This window comes from Haliotis rufescens, unplaced genomic scaffold (assembly GCF_023055435.1).
Source record: "Haliotis rufescens isolate VD_foot unplaced genomic scaffold, xgHalRufe1.0.p SCAF_105, whole genome shotgun sequence".
NCBI classification, from domain to species: Eukaryota; Metazoa; Mollusca; class Gastropoda; order Lepetellida; family Haliotidae; genus Haliotis; species Haliotis rufescens.
Window position 1 is genome coordinate 392659 of NW_025963786.1, and position 18837 is coordinate 411495.

Genomic DNA, 18837 nt, shown 5'->3' on the forward strand with positions numbered 1-18837 from the left:
AGCCATGCAGTGTACACAAAATTATTTGATAGTTATGTGCAACCAGCTCTTAACTATAGTGCAAGTGTGTGGGGCATAAATATGTACAAAGAAATAAGTTATATTCAGAATAAAGCCTCCAGATTCTTCTTGGGAGTGAGAAAGAATGCCTCTAATGTTGCCGTCAGAGGAGAGATGGGGTGGAGAAGCCAAAATACTAAAATTAAAATTGAAGTTCTTCGAAGTTTCCATAAAATCATCACCTCCTGTGAAACATCTGTGTGTTCCATAGTCCATAAATGGCCATTTAAAAGAAAATCCTCCTGGGATTATAGGGTGTGTGAATTTGTGAAAAAAATAGATATTCATTGAAATATGGACGTTTTAGATTTTTGTGTCAAGGCTAAACGTGCCTCATTTCTCAAAGCATGCCTTGAAGTGTTAGATACAAGAGACATACAAAAGTGGTTCTCGGATATATTTAATGACAAAGGTAATTGCAATGGAAATAAATTACGAACATATAGGAAATATAAAGAAACTATCCAAACTTCTCACTATGTGAAAATGTCTCTACCCAGACAACAAAGAAGTATATTAGCCTCATTACATTGTGGAAACCTTCCTCTGGCTATAGAAAGTGTCAGGTATACCAAGCCTGTGACTCCTTTGGTAAATAGACTTTGTCAACTATGTCAGGAACAGTTAATCGAAGATGAAGTACACTTTGTTGTGGTGTGCAAATTATACAGTGATTTAAGGAAATGTTTATTTGATACATGCAATAATCAGTTCAGAAGTTTCCGTGAACTGTCCACGTTAGATAAGTATAAGTGGTTGATGAACACTGAATGTATCCAGCTAGAATTGGCGAGATGTATTCAGAAAATGTATCACAAAAGGCTGCAAGGTGTACAATAACTATTCAATATGAATTTTATATGAAAATTGTAATTGAGTGTGTGAGGTTATGGGTCATGGGTGTGTGTGTAGAGGGGATTTTAATGTTGGTACGGTCAGAAGAAAGGATATGGAGTGTGTGTAGATGCAGGAATTTGGGTATGGGTATATTTGTGAGTGAGGTTGAGTGTGTGTGTGTGTGTGTGTGTGTGTGTGTGTGTGTGTGTGTGTGTGTGTGTGTGTGTGCGTGCGTGTATGTCTCGAGTGAGGGGGTGGGGGATATCTGAATGTGTTTGGGTGTCTGTTTAGTATGTGCGGGAGAATATTAGAATGATTGATTGTGTGCGTGCGTGCGTGAGTGCGTATGTATATATGTGCGTATGCATGCATGCATTATGTGATTGTGTTAGTGAATATGTGTTTATGTAGATATTAAGAATGTGCATGATTACTTTTTATATCTAATTGTATTTTAATATTTGTAATATCTTAAGGTGTCATTTCGGCCCTCTGAGGCCTGGTGTTTGTATTTTAAGTATGTGCTAAATGTTGTATTGCTTTGTAACACATGACACTGTAATAAACTATATTATTATTATTATTATTATAATTTGAAATGCAACTGGAAAAATCTCAGCTCTCATTTATGATTAAAGCCCACATCAGCCCCCCCCCCCCCCCCCCCCCACACACACACACACACACGAACACACACCCATACACCCCCACACACCCCCGAGCGAACGTTTTAACCAACCACTTGGCTACCCGACCGGCCCCGTTAAACAACAAACAGACAGACCTTGTAACATATTTTGACTGTAGCAATGAGACCGCAGGAAAGACATTATATTGTCCGTGAAAAGATTAAATGCGGGACAGAGTTCGTTCAGCCAATCACACCCACGATCCTATTTCAGATTATGCACACCCGAGCGTAACGCTGAGCCGTTCTCCAGCGCATTCACTAGCTTAGCTTCGCGATGGTGGCAAGACGCAGGAAGATGGGATTTGCATTGGTTCTTGTGTTTTTCGTTGGAATTCTGGGCTATATGTTTACAGCCCAGGAAGTGAATCAAAATCGTGGTAAGTAAAACTGTGAATTCCCGTACGTACACATGCACAACAATCTGAAAAATATATGCCGCGTTTGTGAAATTTGCCATCGATTGAATTGTTTATAGATTTTAGATTTCGCTTTAAGAGCACAACTTGAGAACCGTTCCATACCCTTCATAAAAAAATGGCAGATATACCAAACAGATCCTGAGGTGGTGCCGTTTGCTTTTTGTGATTTCATCATTTTTATTTTTCTCCATTTGCGAGGAAACAATTGGACTTTGTCTCGAGATAGGGTTGGATGTCGTTTTCAGAGCAGAGCTCGAAAATCATGAAACATGCTAGGTTTATCAATGATGTCCTGAAGTGGTGCATTTATTTTGAAATGACTTTGTTCATGCATCTCATCGTATCCCAATTGCGTGGATCGACTCCGCAGAATTGTTGTAAATTGTCTGTGTAGCTACGCACACACTCCTCGGAGGACAATGGTTTCATCGTACATAGCTTGGCATAGTGGCCGAGAGGGGACATTCCTTTCACACGTTCTCGCTCTTTTGGCTTCACCGGTCAAGCGATGTGTCCACTTGACAACTGAAGGGGTCGCAGGTGTTATCTGTTTCTGGGAGGGATTGTTGAAATTTTCTCACCATTTACTTACGCATAATTTAATTGTAAAGAAGTGGGTGATTTTGAAACATTCCACGGATTTCTGCGTGAATGTAATGGGTTGATTTATGTCCCTGTTTGGGGCTTTTAAAGGGGAAGTGTACACGCAAAAATCACTTTCTATCTTTTTCTAAACAAAACGCAATTTTAGAATGAATTAGTATCTGTGTTTGAAAATATACACTCATTTTTTTCACAGTGAAAGTAGGAAACTCACAATAGTGTGAAAATGATATGCCGTTTTTTTTATGAGGCCTTCGTTTTTCGAGCTAAACAGGCCTGAGTTATCCCCCTTAGATTATGACGTAATTGGTGCCAGTTCAACTGGGTCCCTGTCTATTCTCAATGCAAAAGATATCAAGTACCAGTTTGCGGTAAAACAACATGGCCTACGACACATTCCGGCGCAGTGGTGACTCAGCATAACACTATGCTGGCTGGCATCTGAGACGCTAGAATCACACACCTGTACCTACACCACGTGAAGCGGCTCTAATAAAGCATGATGACGTCATAATGTTTATCAATTGGCACCAATGACGTCATATTGCAAGGGGCATAAGCCATGGTGTTTTTGTTGTGGAAATAGAACACTTGGTAAATGTGAAAAATATAAATCGTTTTAATGCGAAAAATATGTTAATTAATTGTGATATTTTTATATTTTTGTCTATGACACTTCTAGGTTAACACTTTTAATGTGGAAAAAGTACAAGAAAAATAGGTTCATTTCCGTGTGAACTTGCCCTTTAAGAGACCATTATGCTGATATTTGATATGCGTCTAAGTTTTGAATATTACCTAAACATACTGCAGGAAAACGTTTGGTGAGTCTTAAGGGGCTTGTTACAATTTGTTGCATGCAACACATTGCATCGTGCTAACGGGTAAGTCGGGCCAACTTTTGACATACATGTATGCCACTTGTTGGACGTGAGTTGTACGAAATACGACATGTTCTATTTTATTGCAACAAGTTGTATGAACGCAGCCAATCAAAACGCGTATGACAATCACGGATATTTACACGTCAATATGGAAACAAAAATGGCGACACTGATTCACGTCGGTAACTTCTAACACGTCCCATTTTAATTCTGGAAACCCAATAGTCCAGAAACTCTACGGTCTTTGCTCAGACTCGGTCAAAGGTATTTACAAAATTAAACATGCTGTTTTCATGGGAACATACTAAGGAAGAAAAACTGAAAAAAAAATGTTCAAAAAATCAATATATACACAATGTGGCACATGGTCCTACCCATGGGCGAAAAGTGGCCCATGGGTAGGACCATGGGCGAGAATATGTTCCTTTGCTCAAAGCTCATGTTTTTGCCTCCCAAATATAAACAGGTGTTCTTACAAGTTTCATGACACATAATTTAACTCATTTTAACTTAATTCAACTATTGTACGACGTTATTGAAATATATCGCCTTGGACGAGAAAGTTTGGCCCATGGGCGAGAATATTTTCCTTTGCTCAATAGTTTCAGTTTCAAAAATACATAAAGGTGTGTCTACAAGCATGACACATGATTCAACTCATTTTACTTAAATCAACTAATTTGTGGCGTTATTAAAATATGAGTATCGATCCACGCAATTGGGATACGATGACATGCATCAACCAAGTCAGCGAGTCTGACCACCCAATCCCGGTAGTGGCCTCTTACGACAAGCGCAGTCGCCCTTTTACCCCGGATCTTCACGGGTCCATTGAAGCAGGGATTTGTGTAAAGTCATTCCTACAGCATACAATGCCAACTCAAAAATGATACTCAACTTACTTACTTGTATTGGAGATTTAACGTGCGCTTTCCGACTGCAAGCTTATGTCGCACACGGGATGATGATACTCAGCAGTGCAGTAATTTAGAGTTTAACGACCGCTTCAGCCTCTGGCTGTGTCGCAGTCGGGGCCGACGGAATATACTTGACAACAAATAGTGGGAATAATGATAAACGTCTAGCCCCCAAAAATATAAATGAATGGGGATAAAGTAGGAGAGGAGAGAGGTTGGGGGTATAGAGGCAGATGGTGCCTAAAGAGAGACATAAAGGGCTACTTTATCCTGGTTCTAATGCTAATATTGTGTAAAAAATAAAAAAAATAAAAAAATAAAAATATAAGTATAGTAGAATGGATGAGAGTGTAATCAGTTAGGCTGATAAGCTACATATAAGGAGGTATAAATGGGAAAAGAATAGTGTAATAGTAATGGGAAACCTTAGCTACTAAAGGTGGGTCCTATATGCCGGGGGGAGAGGTATGCTGTCAGGCCGTGGCGCGTGTGGTCGTGACAAGGGTGTCCTTGACCTTGGTTGAGAGGCTGGTTGAATGACTATTATCGTTAGAGTGTATGGTTATGGCGGAATTTGGAGCGCGGACGTCGGAGAAAGCAACTTGCGCTGTGAATTTCGATCCCGATCCGAACCTAGAAAGTTTGCAGAAATGATGATAGTTAAGGCTGGTAATTTATGTGGGATGGTCTAAAGTCTTGTTTGTAAGTGTGTTGTCTTCGGGAAAGTTTCTATTTGTTTGTGTATACTTGTTGGATTTGATGGTTTGAGAAGCAGTGTTATATTATTTTTGTAGTTGGAGGGGAGGGTGCTGTAGAGTGTTTGTTGTTGTTGTTGTTGTTTGTATTTCGTACAGCTGTTGAAAATGTGGTTTATGTTCTCTGGTGTGTTGCAGTGTGTGCAGTTTGGAGTTTGGGTGTCTGTTTTGAGTGTGTAGTATTTCATTTAGATTGACTTGGCCGCTGTGTATTCTGTTTATTAAATTACTTTATCTGTAAGGATTGAGTTGGTGAAGTTTCGACATTTATAGATCGGGCTATTTAATCCACTGGGACTTACATTTTTGTATATTAGTATTGAAATTTTGTTGTTTCGTGTTATATTTAATTAGTGTTTTGGTTTCGGACTTACTTGTATAGGGGTGGATCATAGGGGATGCTGTTTGATCTGCTATTTCATTACCTGGTATGCCTGAGTGACTGGGTACCCACAGTAGTGTTATTGTTTTGTTTTCTGTGTTTAATGTGGAATGAATGTTTACAATCTGGTTTATTAAGTCGGGACGGGTTTTGGAGTGTTTGTTTGCAATTTGTTGTATAGAGCTGAGTGAGTCTGAAATAAAAATGTGTTTTTTGTGTTTTGATTTGGTGATATGCATGTAGTGTGGCTAGTAACTCTGCTGTATTAGTATTGGTATAGTCAGTATAGTGGAAGTATTTGGTAGTGGTGAATGGTTGTGTTGTGTGGATACCCAGGCCTGTTTTTTTGTTTGTGGTGTTGTATGATGCATCTGTGTATATGTGTGTATGTTCCGGCCAGTTTTCTTGTATGTGCTTGACTGATATTGTGCATTTCTCCGTATTTGAGAGCTTATTGTGATTTTTGAACATTGTATGGAGGGATGTATCTGTGTCGGGGGGGGGGGGGGGAGGTTGATATGTTCTAGTTTGTGAATTTTGATTAAGTGGTACAGGTGAGTAACGAAGGGGGCCATGTGTTTGTTATTTGTGAATTTTTTTATTGTTGCGGGGCGAGCATTTTGGTATTTCTGTGTGATTTGCTTAAGGATTGGGTTATGTTGTGCCCCAGCCCAGTAATTGAGTACTGTTTGTTGTCGTCTTAGTGGTATAGATGTTATGCCTCTTAGTAATTGTAGTGTGTTGAGTGAGGTGCCAGCTCTGGTTCCCAGGGCTATTTTAAGGGCTTTATACTGAATTGAATTAAGTTTTTTTTCTTCTAGGTTTTCTGTTATTGAGTGGAGGACCGGGGCGGCGTAGTCAATTTTGGCTTGAATAAGTGTTTTATAGATGTTAACAAGTGTGTGTTTGTCGGCTCCCCAGTGAGAGCCGCTGATGGCTCTCATGAGGTTAATATCCTTTTGACATGAATTGACCACATTAGCAAAGTGGGGAGCCAATTTGAGGTGTTGGTCAAATGTAATACCTAGGAATTTGGCTTCTTTTTTTAAATTTGGTGGTTTCGTCGTTGAGTGTAAGTTTGGGTGTTAGATTTGGCGTAAACGGTTTTTTGAAAAGTAAGCCTATGGTTTTTTTAGTGTTAATTTTGAATCCCCACTGGGAAGCCCAGTATTCTAGGTTCGAGAGGATGGGTTTGCTTCTTTTTTCCATTTCTTTAAGTGATGTTGATGACGTCTAGTAATTATGCCAAACCATGTCGAACGCTTTTGAAAAATCAATGAATATGGTATTAGGTGGTCTGGGTCTGTCTTGCGGAAGGAAAACATAGCCTTTTTTTGGGGGGGGGGGGGGGGATTTTTGTTTCCTGTACGGCTATGATGAAGGGGTCAATTTTGTTTAGGGCAATGAGGGCCTTAAGTTCATGTCCATTGGCGTTAAGCCCATTACAGTTCCACTGTAGAAACACCAACACACGTCGGCCTTTTGAGGTTGACTATTTTATTTGGGAAGTTCTAAACATTTAGGTTAGGGGTATAGTTAGTGTTTTTTTAAGAGACGAAGGTGGCAAGGCGGTAGGAAGGGCACGTAGGGTTTAAGGAATGGAGGCAAGTGAGCCGCTGAGGAGAAATTTAGTAAGTTTATAGTCGTTTAGTGAGAGCGAGAGATAAGATTTTTTAGTGAAATGAGCCGTGGCGTTAGAAATGAATTGTGGGGTTAGCTGAATGCCCTGTTCTTGGATATCTATGAGAAAGGAATTTAGATCTTGGATTGTGGTGATTTCATGTTCGAAACGTTCTTTGTTTAGATACTGGATGATGGTGAATTTAACTCGTTCCTGAGTGGATTTGTAAATTTTGATTCCAGGGGCTTCAAGAGTTAGTGGTGTTGGTAGCAAATAGTGGGATGAGAGAATTTGCTCAGCTTGCTGTGTCAGATCAGATGTTAGTTGGGATTCAGAGATAAAAGTTTTTTGAAATGGGTCTGTTTGAGTAGGGGTGGTAGACAGATTAGTAGCCTTGATAGGCGAAGTGTGGGCGTCTATGGTGGTAACTTGGGGAGAGGGGGGGGGGGGGGGGGGGAGGGGGTTTCAATTACCAGAGTTTGAGTTGTTTGGTCAAAACAGGGGGTATTGGGAGTAGGTGTAACTTAAGTCTGGGTAGCATGGTCGGAGAGGGGTGGGGGGGGGGGGGGGGGGGGGGTGTTTATTCTTTTTCGTTTTTTCTCCTGGGTGGGAGCGGCAGAGGGGGTGGAGGTGGGGGTGGGCGGGAGGGGGGAAATGGGGCTAGAGGGGGAGGGGTCCATAGACTGTTCTGGCATGGTGGATACAGGTAAAGTTTGAGTGTTTATATTCACATGTGACGCGGAGTCATTGGCTTGAGCTTGGCTTGGTTGAGGGCGGGTGGAGTAGCGTGCCGGAGCCGTATCCATGGCTGGGTCCTGGGTAATCCGTTGGGGAGAGTGAGTGAGTGAGTGAGTGAGTGAGTGAGTGAGTTGGGTTTAACGCCGCTTTTAACAGTATTCCAGTTATATCACGGCGTGTCAGCTTAATGTGGGAGGAAAGCCCGAAGTGATGCAGGTCTCAGACGTTTACCACTTCGGTGAAACCCACGAGCACGGGTATGGTGCTCACAAACCTAGAAACATAATCGAGGCGAACCGGGATTCGAACCCACAATCATAGGTTTCTGGCGTGCCCAAGGGACGCAACTCTGCACAGCGAATCGCGGCGCCTTAGACGACTGGGCCACCCGTGCCCCCCGTTGGGAGAGAGGTGAGCGGGTACTCTCCTGTATCGGGGGAGTTTCGGTTGGTTGCCATCAAAGGTGATGGTAAGCACCTTAGTGCCGGCCGACAGATCGGCGTTTAGGGAGTAGTTGGCTATATGAAAGCAGAGGGAGGATTACTCCAACGAGTTCCCTGGGGAGGGACTTGTTAATCGTCCTGTCTGAGGATGACATAGCTAGGTTGATTATAGCGAGTGATCACGGTGAACGTGAATGACTGATTGTGTGAACGTGAATGACGACCACGACGAAACGACTTGTGGATACTCAATGTCTTACTTACTTACTTACTTACTTTAGAGATTTAACGTGCGCTTTCCGACTGATGCGTATTTCGCACACGGGCCCGGCCAGGCCATTTAATGTGTTTCCGAAAGGGGCGAAGGTGGTCTGTGCAACCCAAGAGGGGGGTTTTAGGGGTTGCTTATATAGAATTTGGGAATTTTGAGATTTGGAATAGATGCCGATGGGATTGGGGAGGAGAACTAAGGGAGCTGGGTATGGTGGATGTTTGTTTGTTTATGTGATTTTGATTTGGTGAGTTATTGTGTTTTTAGATGCGTTTTATTAGTTCCGTTTTGATTAAGAATACGCCTAAGGCCTTGAAGTTTTCTAGTTTATTTTGTGGGTTTAGTATTGCTTCTAGAGTTAGAGCCTTGTTTAGATTGAGGGTGGTTTGTAATGCGGTTCGATGTGTTAGGTAGTGTGTGCAGTGGATGAGTGCGTGTTCTGGGGTTTCTGGTTGTGTGCAATGTGGGCAGTTACCTGTAGTGTGTTTTTTAAAAAAATTTAGGTAGTTATTTAGGTTGGTGTGTCCTGTTTGGAGTTTAGTGATTACCCTGTCGATTTTTTTGGATGGATGGAGAATTTTTGGTTTGGTTAGTGGTTTGCTGAGCACTTTTTTGATTTGGCTATTTGAGTTTAGATATAGGTTATGCCATTTTTTGGTGATTTTTTGCTTGTTTAGCCTTTTAATATCTGATTTTGAGATGGGTAAGTTTAAGCTTATTTCTGGGATTTTGAGGGATAGTTTAGCTGCTTTATCGGCGTTTTCATTACCGTATATTCCTACGTGGGCGGGTATCCACAAGAAGGTTATTTGTTTGCCTGCCTTAGTTAGGTCGTTGGAGCTTTTAAGTACTGAATGTCTTACTTACTTACTTACTTACTTTGGAGATTTAACGTGCGCTTTCCGACTGATGCGTATTTCGCACACGGGCCCGGCCAGGCCATTTAATGTGTTTCCGAAAGGGGCGAAGGTGGTCTGTGCAACCCAAGAGGGGGGTTTTAGGGGTTGCTTATATAGAATTTGGGAATTTTGAGATTTGGAATAGATGCCGATGGGATTGGGGAGGAGAACTAAGGGAGCTGGGTATGGTGGATGTTTGTTTGTTTATGTGATTTTGATTTGGTGAGTTATTGTGTTTTTAGATGCGTTTTATTAGTTCCGTTTTGATTAAGAATACGCCTAAGGCCTTGAAGTTTTCTAGTTTATTTTGTGGGTTTAGTATTGCTTCTAGAGTTAGAGCCTTGTTTAGATTGAGGGTGGTTTGTAATGCGGTTCGATGTGTTAGGTAGTGTGTGCAGTGGATGAGTGCGTGTTCTGGGGTTTCTGGTTGTGTGCAATGTGGGCAGTTACCTGTAGTGTGTTTTTTAAAATTTTTTAGGTAGTTATTTAGGTTGGTGTGTCCTGTTTGGAGTTTAGTGATTACCCTGTCGATTTTTTTGGATGGATGGAGAATTTTTGGTTTGGTTAGTGGTTTGCTGAGCACTTTTTTGATTTGGCTATTTGAGTTTAGATATAGGTTATGCCATTTTTTGGTGATTTTTTGCTTGTTTAGCCTTTTAATTTCTGATTTTGAGATGGGTAAGTTTAAGCTTATTTCTGGGATTTTGAGGGATAGTTTAGCTGCTTTATCGGCGTTTTCATTACCGTATATTCCTACGTGGGCGGGTATCCACAAGAAGGTTATTTGTTTGCCTGCCTTAGTTAGGTCGTTGGAGCTTTTAAGTACTGAATGTCTTACTTACTTACTTACTTACTTTGGAGATTTAACGTGCGCTTTCCGACTGATGCGTATTTCGCACACGGGCCCGGCCAGGCCATTTAATGTGTTTCCGAAAGGGGCGAAGGTGGTCTGTGCAACCCAAGAGGGGGGTTTTAGGGGTTGCTTATATAGAATTTGGGAATTTTGAGATTTGGAATAGATGCCGATGGGATTGGGGAGGAGAACTAAGGGAGCTGGGTATGGTGGATGTTTGTTTGTTTATGTGATTTTGATTTGGTGAGTTATTGTGTTTTTAGATGCGTTTTATTAGTTCCGTTTTGATTAAGAATACGCCTAAGGCCTTGAAGTTTTCTAGTTTATTTTGTGGGTTTAGTATTGCTTCTAGAGTTAGAGCCTTGTTTAGATTGAGGGTGGTTTGTAATGCGGTTCGATGTGTTAGGTAGTGTGTGCAGTGGATGAGTGCGTGTTCTGGGGTTTCTGGTTGTGTGCAATGTGGGCAGTTACCTGTAGTGTGTTTTTTAAAAATTTTTAGGTAGTTATTTAGGTTGGTGTGTCCTGTTTGGAGTTTAGTGATTACCCTGTCGATTTTTTTGGATGGATGGAGAATTTTTGGTTTGGTTAGTGGTTTGCTGAGCACTTTTTTGATTTGGCTATTTGAGTTTAGATATAGGTTATGCCATTTTTTGGTGATTTTTTGCTTGTTTAGCCTTTTAATATCTGATTTTGAGATGGGTAAGTTTAAGCTTATTTCTGGGATTTTGAGGGATAGTTTAGCTGCTTTATCGGCGTTTTCATTACCGTATATTCCTACGTGGGCGGGTATCCACAAGAAGGTTATTTGTTTGCCTGCCTTAGTTAGGTCGTTGGAGCTTTTAAGTACTGAATGTCTTACTTACTTACTTACTTACTTTGGAGATTTAACGTGCGCTTTCCGACTGATGCGTATTTCGCACACGGGCCCGGCCAGGCCATTTAATGTGTTTCCGAAAGGGGCGAAGGTGGTCTGTGCAACCCAAGAGGGGGGTTTTAGGGGTTGCTTATATAGAATTTGGGAATTTTGAGATTTGGAATAGATGCCGATGGGATTGGGGAGGAGAACTAAGGGAGCTGGGTATGGTGGATGTTTGTTTGTTTATGTGATTTTGATTTGGTGAGTTATTGTGTTTTTAGATGCGTTTTATTAGTTCCGTTTTGATTAAGAATACGCCTAAGGCCTTGAAGTTTTCTAGTTTATTTTGTGGGTTTAGTATTGCTTCTAGAGTTAGAGCCTTGTTTAGATTGAGGGTGGTTTGTAATGCGGTTCGATGTGTTAGGTAGTGTGTGCAGTGGATGAGTGCGTGTTCTGGGGTTTCTGGTTGTTTGCAGTGTGGGCAGTTACCTGTAGTGTGTTTTTTAAATTTTTTTAGGTGGTTATTTAGGTTGGTGTGTCCTGTTTGGAGTTTAGTGATTACTCTGTCGATTTTTTTGGATGGATGGAGAATTTTTGGTTTGGTTAGTGGTTTGCTGAGCACTTTTTTGATTTGGCTATTTGAGTTTAGATATAGGTTATGCCATTTTTTGGTGATTTTTTGCTTGTTTACACTTTTAATTTCTGATTTTGAGATGGGTAAGTTTAAGCTTATTTCTGGGATTTTGAGGGATAGTTTAGCTGCTTTATCGGCGTTTTCATTACCGTATATTCCTACGTGGGCGGGTATCCACAAGAAGGTTATTTGTTTGCCTGCCTTAGTTAGGTCGTTGGAGCTTTTAAGTATTTGATTTATTAATTTAGGTCGGTTTTTGGTATTTTTGTTTTGGAGGGCTTGCAGTCCACTTAGGGAGTCGGTAAGTATCAGGATTTTTTTGTGGTTTTTGGATTCTTGATTATGGAGGGCTGAGGCCATGCCCATTAGTTCTGCCGTGAATATTGATTGGTTGTTTGGGAGTCGGAAGGATTGTGTGGTTTTAGTTGGTTGTGTGGTATGGACTCCGAAACCTGTGTGTTTGGAGGTCGGATCTGAGGATCCGTCCGTGTAAATGTGACACCAATTTGGCCAATTTTCGTGTATGTATGCTAGTGTGGTAGTTTTAGCTATGTTTGGGTCGGTTTGTTTATTTATTTGGCTAGCTAGTGTTGTGTCTATTTTGGGTATTTTAAGTTTAGGGGTGAAGATATTTGATTGTTTGCAGTTTTGTTTAAGATTTTTAATTTGGTGTTCATTTAGGTAGTTTGTTATTCTTTGGGATATTGGGGTAAGTAAGGGGTGTTTACGAGCTAGAGCTTGGTTTTTGGGGCTGATGTTTTGGTTTATTAAGTTTTGGATGAGAGGGTTTGATTGGGACGCGGCCCAGAAATTTAAGCTTAGCTGTTCCCTGCGTAGACTTAGTGGCATTTCTCCTGTTAAGGCCTGAAGTGAGGTGTAGGAGGTGCCATGTTGGGTGCGTGTAATTAGTTTGAGAGCCTGATATTGTATTGAGTCAAGTTTTTTAGATAGAGAGTTGTTTAGGGTGTTGTATATGGCGCAGCCGTAGTCTAGTTTTGATCTAATTAGTGATATGTAGAGAGAGAGGATAAAGTAATATATATAGCACGGTACTTAAGAGTACATGTGAGAATATACTCATATTAGGGAGATGTTTAATCTATATCACGCGTTATTATTCCACCTAACAATGTATTTAATGAAATTAATGCAAAACAAACTCAACGGTTAAAATGTTTCATTGAAAAAACTACTCCTGGTCTTGCCTAATAACACACCTGCAACCCGACACAGATCAAACGCAACTTACAAACACAATCATAATCTGGTTAATCTGTATTACTCAACGAGTTGGAGTAGCTTACTTTGCCCACAGTATAACAGTATTGGGCAGCTCAGTAATTAGTAGGTAAGACCAGGCAGGTACACTGGTCACACTTGACTGGTCTGTCTGATGATTAGGTCGTCTGACAATTGGGAGTGAACCATAGCAAGTACTGTACAGCGGAATATCTGCCAAACGAGTTGCTCCTTTTATGGGACCGATTAGTTTTATGACCATGGGCCTCGACACAAGCGTGGTGTTGGAAGACAAGTTATACATGTCCATACCATATGGTGACTGTTTTTCACTATTAATATTCTAAATTCATTCACAATTCCACAACATTTTACTACTCCTTAAAACTTTACAATGACTTCAAAATGTACAATAGATTGAACGAGAACAAATAATATATTGCGGATAATTCAATCATGGTCTGTCCTTTTTCAGATTTAGCCTCAGAATGTGCTCATTCGAATTATGAACTAATTATAAAGTATTTGCTTATCATGAATATATATGATACAATTAAAAGTTACTTGTACACTGTAGATGTATTCACTTTAAAGTAGTATAGGACCTTCGCGAGCGAGTTGAATGATCCAGAGTGTAGAACGGGTTAAAAATGTTTGTATTTGGTAATGTGTAGGGTTGTTAAATATGATTACACGTTTCGGTGTAGGTTCTATCACCGTTATCAAGCAAATTATATTATGTAGAGCCTCCACCGAAACGTCGCTCTTAATTGTAATAAAGAAGTTGTTTGATCCATAATTTCTTATCCTTACTTAGATACATGAGAGACAGTGACTACAGCTGCTGAACAAAAGTTTGTTACATTAATATCGCTATGTTTACATGGCTATTAAGACTTTACACACATATTACAAGTATATTAATACTTTTATTGCAGCACTATTTATTATCAGAAGAAAGTACATTCAATTAGGAGATTTACCCCCTTTTGCTTTTCATAGTGCCTTTATTCGTTTAGGCATCGATTCCAAGAGACTGCGACCGGTATCTTTGGAGACAGAATACCAAATTCCAGAGCTCCTGGCTTGATGTAGGCATTTCCCTAGCAACTCTCTTGCTAATAATGTCCCAGAGAGTCTCAATAGGGCTCATGTCAGGGGAATCACCAGGCCATTCCAATAACGGTATGTTTCTGACAGCCAAAAACATGAGTGCTCTTGGAAAAATGGGCAGGGGCTATATTTTGCTGAAATATGAATTTTTTACTCGGAAATACAAGGCTTTCTCACTGTGTTTTGAGGTCATTGATGATCTCAGTCTGATATTTCTGGGAATTAAAAATACCATGCACCTTTTTAAGAATTCCGGTACCATTTGCTGACATGAGTCCCCAAACATGAACCTGGGGTGGGTGTTTTACGGTCACCTGTGAACAATAACTGCGGTATCTCTCATTTTGGAGACGTCTTACTTTCAACCTACGCCTATTACTAAAACATCTGAAAATATATTCGTCGGAGAAAAGTACACGGTTCCAATCTGCCACTCTGAAATGTGCGTGTGCTCTTGCCCAGTCCCATCTCAGTATTCTCTGCCTTGCATTCAGAAGGGGTTTTCTACAAGGGACGTAACATTTTAACCCAAATTGTTGTAGACGTCTTCAGATTGTCATGTGAGTGATCCGCAAACCAACATTTTTCCGCACAATATCCCTCAAAATGTTGAGAGTTGAGAATCTGTTTATCATACACTGTTTGCGTATCAATCAGGCTTCTCTTTCTGTTGTGCATCTTGGTATGCCAGACCTGGGAGCATCAATAACATCTCCTGTGGCATCAAATGTTTTCCTAAACTTAATCATACCATGTATTGTGACACTGCAATTGTATTTTTCGGCCATTACTTTCTGAATTTCCTCCCATTTCAGTCCAGTGTGCCTGAGGGTGACAATCCGGGTTCTTTCACTAAAAGTTAAATTTCTTTGCTTTGTCATATTTGCTGAAGCAGATATTGGAAAAATCCGTTATGTAAGACAATCCTGCAAAAGAAAACAGATACAATCTTTTTTGGTTATACCAATTATTAATGACACCGGACATCAAGTCATGAAACCCTTTGTACAGTGTAGGAATATTGTAAGTATCTTTATATTAGATTTCATAATGAGTATATAACATTCAAAGGCAATTTATGTTTCGAAGAAATATGCAGTTTAATTGTGACATAAACATTTGAAAGTACATGTACAAAAAAAAATGTACACACCAAGACAGACTGGCGATACCTGAAGTATTTACCTCCGCAACTTAAGCAGAATCTAACTCAATGTTCTGCATAATACCAACATTTTTTTTATCTTATTTGCATGTACAATGTGTGGACTATCCTATTTTGACAAGAAAAGACCATCTTTAATACTTTTGGGGGAAACGAATGCAACAAATGTTACGAAATATGTGAATGTAACAAACTTTTGTTCAGCAGCTGTACATGTACGTAATCCGTATTAATCAAAGGTGTAAAAAAACAACCTGAAAATCATATCTGTCGGAGACCCACCAAATCACCAAGTTTTATTAATTACTCTATTTATTAAAATGCAAATCCTTTAGTGATACATTTTTCAGAGGGTAGGGCATACACACAAGTATATTGCTTCCATGTGTGAATGCAGGTTATACTTATGGGCCGGAAGAGCGAAACCTAGCCATAATCAACTCTAAAATCTCTTCGCTTTCGTGAAGCTACAGTAAGACTGGTCACGCTACAGTAAACACGGGATATTGCTGTACCAGGGACTCTCAAATTACAAGAAAAACACAGAAATGCGTATACCGTATTTACAGTAGTAATTTATTAGATGCTGAAGTATAGTATAGTTGCACAAAAGTACTTTACATTTAACAAATTTAATAACTCTAATACTTTAATGTTTCATAGATGTACATTATAATTCTAAATATTCTTGTTTGTGGTGAAGATGAAAATGTCGTTGTCGATGCGATGAAGGAAGTGTTCTCCTGCTTCGGTCAATGTCCACAGTCCTTCAAGATGAATCTCAGGTCGGGTGGCAGGAAGTTTAGGAAGGGTCTTGTGGCTGTTGTCGGTTCAGAATGGTCTTCAGGGATGCAAAGGAAGGAATTTCTTTAAGCAGGTCGTCTTGAACTACGTAGTGGTGACGGCGAAGTCTGGAAATCTCATCTCCGTATATGGTTGGAATCGGCGTTGTTTCCGTCTTAGCACGGTGGATGAGCTTGGACTTGAAAGATTCCACTTCCATCTCACATGGGATAGGTTGGTGGGTATGGTTCACCTGCAATTAAATAATTGCATTTTAACTAATATTAACTATAAACAAATACATACATGTGACAAATACCTGTGGTATCTAAAAATAAGTAATAATAATAAGTAAAATAAATAACTGAATAGGTTGTTAAGCAAAGTCTTTTGAGTCTATGTCTTTAAGATTATTATCATCATGATCATGTGCATTATTTTCTAACCTGCAAAGCCGCTTGAAGAATGCCGTTTTCAGTGATCACCGACGGTCTGCAGGCAGCAACAAAGCAGTTCCAATACTTCTTCTCACGGACCGTTTTCTTACAACGAAACTTGAATCTCTCATAAAACAAGTGCTGACCACCTCGCACGGTATCAACCATGGTTTCTCGAACTTGTGCATTAGCCATTTTGAAAATAGATAAATAAGTTGCAATCTTTATTTATACCATCAAATACATACTGTATGTATTCTTAAGAAACTCCTCTCCTCTCCTCTCCTCTCCTCTCCTCTCCTCTCCTCTCCTCTCCTCTCCTCTCCTCTGTTTGAACAGCACGGGCGCTAATCTAAACTACGGTAATCCGGTGTTTTTATAGCCATTACTCATTTCTCGCATTCGTGGGACAAATACCCCAACTTGGGTTTTTTACAATTAATATTTTAAATAAGCCGTTATAATATGCCAGTTGTGACAGGGATGATAGTATGGTGGCTGTAGCAGACAGATTGACAGCCGTTGTTATGTGCGTTACTAGGTTATTAGTACGGCATTGGCCTTGTTGATTGTTACTATACTTTGAGGATTTCTGTGGCCAGTGGCGGACGTAAGGGAACACCACGCTCTGCCCTCACCTATTGTTATAGGGTACAGGTGTAGTCAGCCGTGGTTAAGTGGGTAACAATAGGGGGATCACCTATAGTCTGTTGCACGTCTATATAGAGAAAATTAGGTGTCTAGCCGGGAGGGCCACATTTCAGAAATGGCTATTGCCGGTACAGCCACATTTTCAGCTGAGTGCATTTCACCTATTCTAGCGGGTAATTAATTAATCCGATTACCGATACCTTTAAATGAGTGTCCCACATTTAAATTACTTAGCGTGGTGTTCTTTAGAGATACCTTTAAATGAGTGTCCCACATTTAAATTGCCCCTCCTGACAGCAGACCCCAGATCCAGCTGGAGGAGAAGTACTCCCAGACTGAGGGAGGCGACCAGTTCCTACACCGTGTTAGTGACGACATCCTCATCTTCACTTCAGACAAGAACATTGTATCATGTATCTGGAAGAGGGTGCAGAAAGAAGGTCTGGTGATGGACTATAAGGAAGATGAGGAGGTGAAGAAGCTGGTGAGAAGAGCTGCTGCCCTCCCTCTAGTACCTCGTGACAAAGTGGATGATGTGTGACTTGATGCCATTGCTGACTCTCCTGCTGGCCCTAAAGTGACTGCCTTCATGGACTACGTGACAACCAGTTGGGTTCAAGGATGGGCCTTCATGCCAGAGATTTGGAACCATTTCGAAAACCAAGGCCACCGTACCAACAATCACCTGGAAGGGTGGCACAACAAGATAAAGAAACTTGCCAAGAAGTGCCACCCGAACATCTACGAGGTAGTGAAGCTATTTCAGCGAGAGCAGTCACTCAAAGAGGTTGCAGTCCTGAGACTCTCTCACCAGTGGTCAGAACCTTCACGAAGAAAGAAGTACAAGGCAATCGATGCACGTATTGCGTCCCTCAAGATCCAGCTCCTGAACCAACACCTGAGTGAGATGGAATATGCTGACCACGTGGGCGACCTCCTTCATCTGCAGTAATGACATTAAATCCCTTATGATATTCATATGCTATTCATATTCATCAATGTAAAGTTTTGATGAATATGTTATCCTTGTTGAATAAAAAATGAGAAAACAAGATTTGTTTTGTTATATACGGTAACCTGTTAGAATCACAAAGCATGTTTTGACAGCATAGCCACGAGAGCCACATTATACAATCACGCAACCATAACCATTGCCGCGAGAGCCACATCAATTTGGGCTATCTATTTTCGATAGCCGGCCGGCCTGTAACCGAAAATTACTATCTGTCAGACCTCATATATCTAAACGGACAGGTCCCATCACCTTGGAAACAAGCCCTGGTCATACCAATCCCCAAACCCAATAAACCAGCTGACCAGGCTAATTCATACAGACCAATCTCCCTAACTTCTAACTTATGCAAAGTAATGGAATCAATGGCAAAAAACAGGTTACAACACTACTTAGAACAAAACAACATAATAAATCCAAAGCGGTTTCACTCCTGGACGCTCGACCTTAGATAACCTCGCTCGACTAGAGCAGGACATTAAAACAGGCCAACTTAACAAACAATATACTACAGTCATCTTTCTAGACTTCTCCAAAGCATTCGACATGGTTTGGCATAACGGGCTAATAGAAT

General features: G+C 40.6%; 1 protein-coding gene across 1 annotated transcript in view; it reads left to right on the forward strand.

The window, feature by feature from the left end:
• The first annotated feature begins 1861 nt into the window (after positions 1–1861).
• The window catches only part of LOC124112712 (carbohydrate sulfotransferase 8-like), a 45776-nt gene continuing 28800 nt past the window's right edge, over positions 1862–18837 (forward strand). The window contains exon 1 of the mRNA XM_046472839.2: positions 1862–1965. Coding sequence (XP_046328795.2) covers positions 1863–1965 — 103 coding nt within the window. The 5' untranslated portion in view covers position 1862. The remainder of the gene's footprint in view (positions 1966–18837) is intronic.